The following is an 8,281-nucleotide window of genomic DNA, read 5'->3' on the forward strand; positions in this document are numbered from 1 at the left end:
CTACAGAGGACTTCAAACCTTCACTTCTGTGTGGCTGCTTTCTCTTCAGTCAGCTCCCATAGCAGAATACCATTTGCTCTAAATCTCCTTCTGTAGAACATAGTAGAAGAAAGATTCTGTAATCTTTAGGGACTTTGTATAGAGGAATTTTTTTAGGATTAAATTGACTTTCCAAAAGTGGTGTAATAAAAAAAAAAAAGCTTGCTTTAATTTTTTTTAATTCCTGAAAGCATGAATTTATAATTGAGAATTACAATTAGAAGACACTATCTACATATATGGCAAGATTTTCAAAGTTTGCCAAGTGGATAAACTGAAGCATAGCACAGCATCGATTAGTAATTTAATGCTGATGAATGAAGAAGGATGAATATTTAATTCTTATTGTGTTGCTTTGTCTAACTGACCACTTAATCTAAAGAGACAACATTTCAAAGAAAAAAAAAAAAACCACTGCTGGTATAATAGTGTCCATGTTTTAGTGCCAAAGATAGTAAATATGGCTGGGATGCTAAAGAAAAGATTGATAGTTTAAAATGATAATATTTGTAAAATCCTTATTTCAAACCAAATGCCATTTGCTAAAAATACTCATTCAAATTATTTATGGGTAAGCATAATCAAACTTGAATTAAAATTTCCACTTCTCAAAGTAAACATGTTCTGACTGAAGTAGCAGAGAAAAGAAGTTCATGACAAATACTGGATTTGAGGTGTCTATTCAGAAAATAGAGAAGCTCACCCTGTGGGGACATTCTGCCCCACATTCACAGTGGTCTCTGCCCCAGCCCTATCCACACCGCATCACCATGTTCTTGGCATCTTATGGCTTCAAAAGGTATCTGCTTGCAACACAAGGACAAGCAACCAGGTGTATCCTATAACCAGGTCTAGGATGTCACAAACAGTGAATGACATGTCCTGGACTAAGTCCAATTGTAAAGCAACCTGGGGACTTCCAAGACTTCAGAAGCAAACATTAATTTTCATTATGACAGTAATCTCTTATTTCTTAGTTGCGATTGTTCAAGTTGCCAGAAGCATTAGTTCTTGTTGCAAATTGCTTGTCTTTAAAATGATTTTTTTTTCCTTTAATTTAGAACAGGTCAAAGCACCCTAAAATACCTCAAATCTGTTGGCCGCTTTATAATTACAAAGTCTAGACCAAGTTACACTATTTAAAATATAAATGAATAATACATCTGAACCGACAGCTGGTATGCCAAGTTGTAGCCTGAGGCTGCTTTAAGATGGTTGAAATGCAGTATAATGTAAATGCCTGGAAGTGAAGGACTATTAATTGAAAGCCAGACTGATAGTGAAGGGGGTGGCATTATGGATAAGGTGCCATTCAAGCTAACCATATGTAGCATATCATCTACAGTAGATATTTTAAATGTTTATCATGGACATTTTAAATTTCGAGTCTGGAAATGAGCCTTCTAATTATTAACAGAAGTGTCTTACAGTAATGAAAAATCTTAATGGTGGTACACATCTTTTGTATCCTTTTTTGCCTCTAAAAAATTGGAGGGAAAATATAATCTACTATTTAAAATAAGCTGGAAATATACTCAGATTAAAATTGATGACTAGCTTGTTATTTCTATTTATAATATTTACTTAGTCAAAACCAAACTAATTTAGCCTGACATGTTTAAATATGTTTGCCTGTCTCCTTCCCCCCACCTCCCTTGACTCTGTGTTCCAACAGGCAGCAAAAATGAAAAGCATTTACTTTTTGGCTGGATTGTTTGTGATGCTGGTACAAGGCAGCTGGCAACGTTCCCTTCAGGACACGGAGATGAAATCCAGGTATTAAATCTTTAGACTGGAACTAACATAGCACTATAGTTAGAATATAGCCTGTGAAACCTACGATTAGTGACTAGGTCTCAGAAATTTAGAGTAAATACTCTGCATGATTTTCAAATGTTTAAAATATCATTGTGATAAAGTTGTTTATGGAGTATAGACTTGAGTATGTTGTTTCACAACCAATGGGGTAGACGATGTTGAAAAATGGGTTACATGGGAAATTATAGCTCTTTGAAATTTGCAGCTGATCCTATCTACCCATTACTTACTCACACAGTGCATAGTACATTATTTTAATTATTCACAACAATTTTTCTTTTTATTTCTTTTTTAAATAATAATTTTGCTAATTGTAAAAGTCATTCATGTTCACAATAGAAAATATACCAAAAAAGTTATGTATGTACTGTATATAAATATATACCAGATCATTATACAGTTTCATATTATGCTTTTTCTCTTAGCATTATACTATTATCTGTTTCTTATATCATTAAAAATATCTATTAAACATATAATATTTAATGGCTGCATACAATTTCATCTCATACTTAAATGTACAATATTTATTTAACTGTTCCTCCACTATTGAACACTTGAGTTCTTCAAATTTTCCAAAACAGAATGCTGCAAACGTTTTTCCCTACATTTCTTACCATTTTCTGAGGATACATTTCTAGTAGTAAAATTACCATGTCAAAGGATTTGAATGAGTTTAAATCTTTTATAATATCTTGCCAATTTGCTTTCCAGAAAAGTTGTATACATGCACACTCCTATCAGCATTATAGAAATACTCCTTTCACAATATCTTCCCCCCATATTTAATCATTGCTAATTTGACAGGTGAAAATAGTGTCTCATTTCTATTTCTGAGTATTAATCATGTTGAATATTTCCCATACTTGCCATGCCAATAAACTTGATTACTGGCATGCAGAATATCCACTACACAGTTTCAAATTAACGAATGGGCTTTTTCTAGTCTCTCTTTTAACTTTTGTCTTTCTTTCACCATTAGCTACCATGTGCTCTGGTAATAGAACTACTTTTTTATATTAATACATGCAAAACAAAATTGGAAACATAAATATGCTACCAAATGATTTAGGATTCTTCACTCTTAAAATATTTAATTCAAGTCATTGCTCTCTTCTGTCATTATTAGCATAATCATAAGTAGATGAATTAGCTTTTTAAAAAAAGATTTATTTAATCCTATTTCAGAAAAAAAAGCAAGTTGAAAAATCTGTTGCTAAAATTCAGAATCAGAGTGTATCCAACTCTAATAAAACTCTGGGATTCCCATGACAAATAAGATCTCTCAGAAGTACCAACTGAAATATTCAAGGTGCCTGCCATTCTGCTTCATGTGGCCCCGTATTCTGTGAGAAGATGCTCCTCAAGTGACTGAGCTTGAGGAGAGATTTAGTTGCACCAATTACTATTTTTCACAGCTCATTCCCAGCTCCCCAGACAGACCCATTCAGCGATCCAGATCAGATGAATGAAGACAAGCGCCATTCACAGGGCACATTCACCAGTGACTACAGCAAGTATCTGGACTCCAGGCGTGCCCAGGATTTTGTGCAGTGGTTGATGAACACTAAGAGGAACAAGTAAGAGTTTAAACATCGTCCAAAATATGCACATAAATGAATTATTTAAATGTGTCTAAAACTTATTCCAACTTCCTTAAGTCATCACACTCATCAAATTGTGCCCATAAGTTCTTTCAATTTTGATGGTTTTCATGGTTGGTGATGCTGTCCTTTGTATTTATGCATCTGAATGTCTGACCTCTCACCCCTCCAATCCTCTTACCCTCTTATGGAACATAAATTTTAAACTATTTTTCCAACTGTGGTCTTAGCAATATTTACTCTCTTATGCACTTTCCATTAAAATTGAAAGCTGACTTTTGTAGAACTGCAAGTTTAGGAATCCAATTTCTGACCAAAAAATAAGAGCAAATTCAACATTCCCTTGTAGGTTCAAACTCATGACTGTGATCACATTAAAGTATCCCCTAGCCAAGTTAATCATGGTAAGGCATGGAAACAGATGCAGTCTTTTTCTTGTAGAGTACAATCCAAGATACACATTTAAAATTATAGTCTAGCTGCACCGCATAAAGAGAGAAGAAGGCAAATAAGAACACAAGCCTATCGTTAAAGCATACATTTTAATGTTGCATTTTCGTTGACAGTGTTGGGTTTTTTGCTGCATCTAGGCTACTGAAGGAAATCATCCACAAGAGTTTCACAGAGATGGTAGAATTTCACAATTTCTTTGGAGGGTGGCCCACAGGGGATGGGAGTTATGCATACAAAGTAGCTGAAGGAAAAGGGCATAGATTTATCTGAATAGAACGGAGAAAGGAAAGAGAATGAGGGAGAGAGAAAGAGAGTGCGAGAGAGAGAGAGCGCAAGAGAAAGAATGAGAGAATGAGCCAGCAGGAGGAATTGGAGATACAGGGCGGTTGACCAGAAGTTCTTAAAGTAGAGGGCACGGAAAGAAAGGTGGTTGCGGTTAGAGCAGATACTATGAGGAGTCCTTGTTAAGGACTGCAGATGGGGCCATTGGTGAAATGTGAGTAAGCATGAATTTGAAAAAAACAAATGAAAACAACTCTCTTCTAGAAAGGGAATGCCACGATTTGGTAAACTAATGCGAAATAATCCTTGCTCTCAGGCAGTTTCTATTGTGTGTTTAACATGGAAATGAGGTTAATATATGCAGAAGGTAGCTGGTCAATCACTTCCACAGAACACTGCACACACTTGAAAGTGCTATGGGGTCATTGTATTAGCTTTCCTCATTGCTGTCTATCACGTTTCCTTTCACCCATTATGTGGTCTTTTTGATGACACTTTCAGTGATCATTTGCTTTTCCTTGACTCAGTTAACTAACTCTGACCCCGTATGTACTAATAAAAACAGCTGCCTTGTTTGCAAGTAGCATAGCAGAGTGGAGAGCCCACATACACCAAGACTGAAGTAAAAGCAGCATTAATAATCAATGGTATAGATAAGCAGGAGAGGTGAAAACTGGGTGCACTGGGTGATGCAGGGGAACTTTAGGCTCCCTTAATTGTTATTAGCCCTCTCCTCTCAATCTTCAGTCCAGATAATTAATGTAATTTGAAGATGAGTGTCCTAAGCACCCTCATCTCCCAAGTCTCCCTGAACCCCTTGTACGTAGAATCTCGAACCCGAAGCTGCCACTGCTTATAGGTGAGAACCATATTGCTAAAGAGACAGATCTTCAATTTAATTTTCACATTTCTTTCAGGAATAACATTGCCAAACGTCATGATGAATTTGAGAGACATGCTGAAGGGACCTTTACTAGTGATGTAAGTTCTTATTTGGAAGGCCAAGCTGCCAAGGAATTTATTGCTTGGCTGGTGAAAGGCCGAGGAAGGCGAGAGTAAGTCTACACACTCTTATTTAACTTTTTTTTTTTTTTTTGCCTCGTGCTAAAAACTTAGACTACAGTTGTCTATATATGGATCTGAATTACAGAAGCAATTAGTATAGTCTCGCAAAGGAGGAAAATAATTTCTATTGGTGGGAGACAGTCTATAAAAGCCTCATCTGTTTTATCTTTGGTAGCAAGTACTACTAACGGAGTCAAAAGGGACATTTTTATCTCTAATTATAGTTGTGCTATAATTAGGGTATTAATTTGTCAATCCAAGACACTTTTGAAAGTAAAGTGTTTTTGATAACTACACCAGGACAACAAGCTTAAACCAGGACTGTCCTAGGAAAACTGGGGATAGGAAAAAAGAAGAAATAATGCTGAAAACTTAAACCATCTCATTTTCTCCTGACCATTTTGATTGACATTTGAATTATGAGAAGTAGGAAATTCGTGTTCAATTCAATTTCTTTTAGAGAGATTTAAAACAAGCTTACTGAGACTTAAAGAAATCTCATGACTAAAGAGAACTAGTATTGTCGCTGATTTTTTAAACATTAATGATCAAATTTACAAAATCAGCGGTAAAATAGTCTCACTTGAGGATATTTCTGGTGTTTTAAAGGGATACCAAAAAGTCTGCTAATTAAACTGATTAAAGAGAAAATCTAATGTAGACTAAGATTTAATCCCTTAATACTGCACTTTGTAAAGCTGTTCTGATAATCACTACTTTTATAATATTTAATACTTTTTTCCGAATTATAAATAAATAATTAGACTTAATAGTAACCTCAGTGTTGATAATATACTAATAATCTTTCAAGTAACTGGAATATTGAAAAGGACGTGAAAAGACAGTCTTTGTTTAACAACCCAGCTCTGCTCTTTTATACCTGTAGAATTTCCATTCTGACATGCACCAGTTCAAATGGATTTTCTATGAGACTTTTCATAGTAGGTCCTCTGTAAATAGAAACGTATTGTTTTCTCAATGACCCTCACACATGGTACCAGTGATAGGCAATCAATAAACATTTATTTAAAGCATTTAAAGCTAAGCAGGGTCGGTCCTGGTTAGTACTTGGATGGGAGACCACCTAGGAAGACCAGGTGCTGTAGGCATAATAAATAAACAAACAAATAAATAAATAATAAAGCATTTAACAAGTGCTGATTTTGTCTCTCTTTTGCTCAGTTTTCCAGAAGAAGTCACCATCATTGAAGAACTCCGCCGCAGACACGCCGATGGCTCTTTCTCTGATGAGATGAACACGGTTCTTGATAATCTTGCTACCCGAGACTTTATAAACTGGTTGCTTCAGACCAAAATTACTGACAGGTGATTGAATTTTAGTTCATTCTGCAACCATCAAAACTTTCATGAATATATCATACTGCTACAGGTTGTCGTCTATGTTGGGAAGAATCTTTACCTTCTTGGTATATAATTAAAATTACGAGTCATGTAAGAGTATATTATTATATTTGTTTTTGATTATTACAGTTTTATCAATTCACCCATTTATTCCAAAAACATTTCCTTAGTGTCTATAAGGGACAGGGTGTTAGGAACACAGATAAGAATTAAACAGAGAGATGTTAAGTCATTCACAGATTAATGTCACCTTATGAATTGTTATATATGTTGAACTTTTAGCATAAAGTAAAATACCAGTATATCTGTATTATATATTTAATGTAATAAGCATAGTAATAAAAATCTAAACACCAAAAATTAACCACTTATCTTAATGGGTAATAATTGCTCTTTGTAATTATTCATACACTTTATACTTCATGGTAGGGAAACTTAAGAATGAGTAATATTTTAATGCAAATATTTGAAGAGTCCAAAAGACTAGGGATTTGTAAAATTAAAATATTGATAAATAACTGTTATCAAAATAAATGATTGAAATATTTCCTGGATAAGTTAACTATATCATCTGGGTATTATAGCTGTGTTAAATCACTGTCTTTTGTTTTTTGTCTTTAGGAAGTAAGTACTTCACTATTCAAGATCATCACAGCATCATCTGCCAGCCATGTAGGATGTCTGGAATTTTAAGTTCTGTAAATTTAAGAGGCGTATACTGAAGCCATATTGCTTTGCATGCCAATAAATAGATATTCTTTTAATATTGTGTTGCCAAAAATTATAAATGGAATAAGCCATTGTCAAAATGTTGCTAAAATATCAGCTTTAAAATATAAAAATGCAAAATTCTATTATTTCCTTCTTATTTTGGGTGAAGTACACTAACCTACTTATTCTTCGCAATGAAATTGTTTTTCATGATATAATTTGTACATGTAAATTGTATTGCAATCACAACAGTGTAATAACAGAGTAAGGGAAAGACCGGTTACTATAGTGGTGAAACTGAAAAAAGATTTTTGTCATTAAAATGTCCAGCTTTCAATATATCAAAAATAGACAAATAAAATTTTCAAGCTTCTTTACCATTGTCTTCTTTCTTCTTCATGTCCCTACTCCTTCCAAGCACCCCTTTTTCCTAAGCTGATAGCCCACAAGCCAAATCGGGTGCCCAGGTATTGCTTTATGTTGTAAACAGCTGCACAGTGCTGTAACATTTTGAGCCAATATTAAAAACTCATGGTATTTTATATAAATATATTGATTTCTGGCTTCTTCTGAAACATTTGGACATCAGGCAATATTACACCCATAAAACAAATCTCTGCTGGAGCTCAATACCAGTTGTCTTCTGAAGAGTCATATGCTCTTCAGCTCACTATTCTGTCCTCTACACACATACACACACACGTGCACAAAATACACACCTGTACATGCTCACACACCAAGACTCACATAACGTACACATGAAAGCATTTTCCCCTGGCCCACTTTATTTATACATCTCACTTGCCTGGCACCTACCGACATTTAAATTTGTCTCTCATACCTTGTACGTTTATCTTTCCGTCCTGCAATGTCCAGTATCTTGCCCCAGACTGCTGCTTGTTGCCATGCCAGAGACTTGTGTGTTGTATACAGCATTGCCAACTCTC

The 8,281-nt window shown here is 34.8% G+C and overlaps 1 protein-coding gene across 2 annotated transcripts; it reads left to right on the plus strand.

Moving 5' to 3' along the window:
* Window positions 1–1,713: 1,713 nt before the first annotated feature.
* On the plus strand, window positions 1,714–7,707 carry GCG (glucagon). 2 transcript variants are annotated; one of them, XM_011358516.1, is made up of 5 exons: window positions 1,714–1,815; window positions 3,276–3,437; window positions 5,114–5,251; window positions 6,444–6,587; window positions 7,245–7,707. In XM_011358516.1, the coding sequence occupies exons 1-5, from the start codon at window positions 1,724–1,726 to the stop codon at window positions 7,249–7,251; spliced, it is 543 nt and encodes a 180-aa protein (XP_011356818.1). In that variant the 5' UTR covers window positions 1,714–1,723; the 3' UTR covers window positions 7,252–7,707. The 2 variants fall into 2 exon arrangements, with proteins under 2 accessions (XP_011356818.1, XP_011356826.1); XM_011358524.1 differs by lacking the exon at window positions 7,245–7,707 and having other exon boundaries at window positions 1,722–1,815; window positions 6,444–6,591.
* The last annotated feature ends 574 nt before the right edge of the window (window positions 7,708–8,281 follow it).

Source organism: Pteropus vampyrus, unplaced genomic scaffold, assembly GCF_000151845.1.
Source record: "Pteropus vampyrus isolate Shadow unplaced genomic scaffold, Pvam_2.0 Scaffold2, whole genome shotgun sequence".
Classification (NCBI taxonomy): Eukaryota; Metazoa; Chordata; class Mammalia; order Chiroptera; family Pteropodidae; genus Pteropus; species Pteropus vampyrus.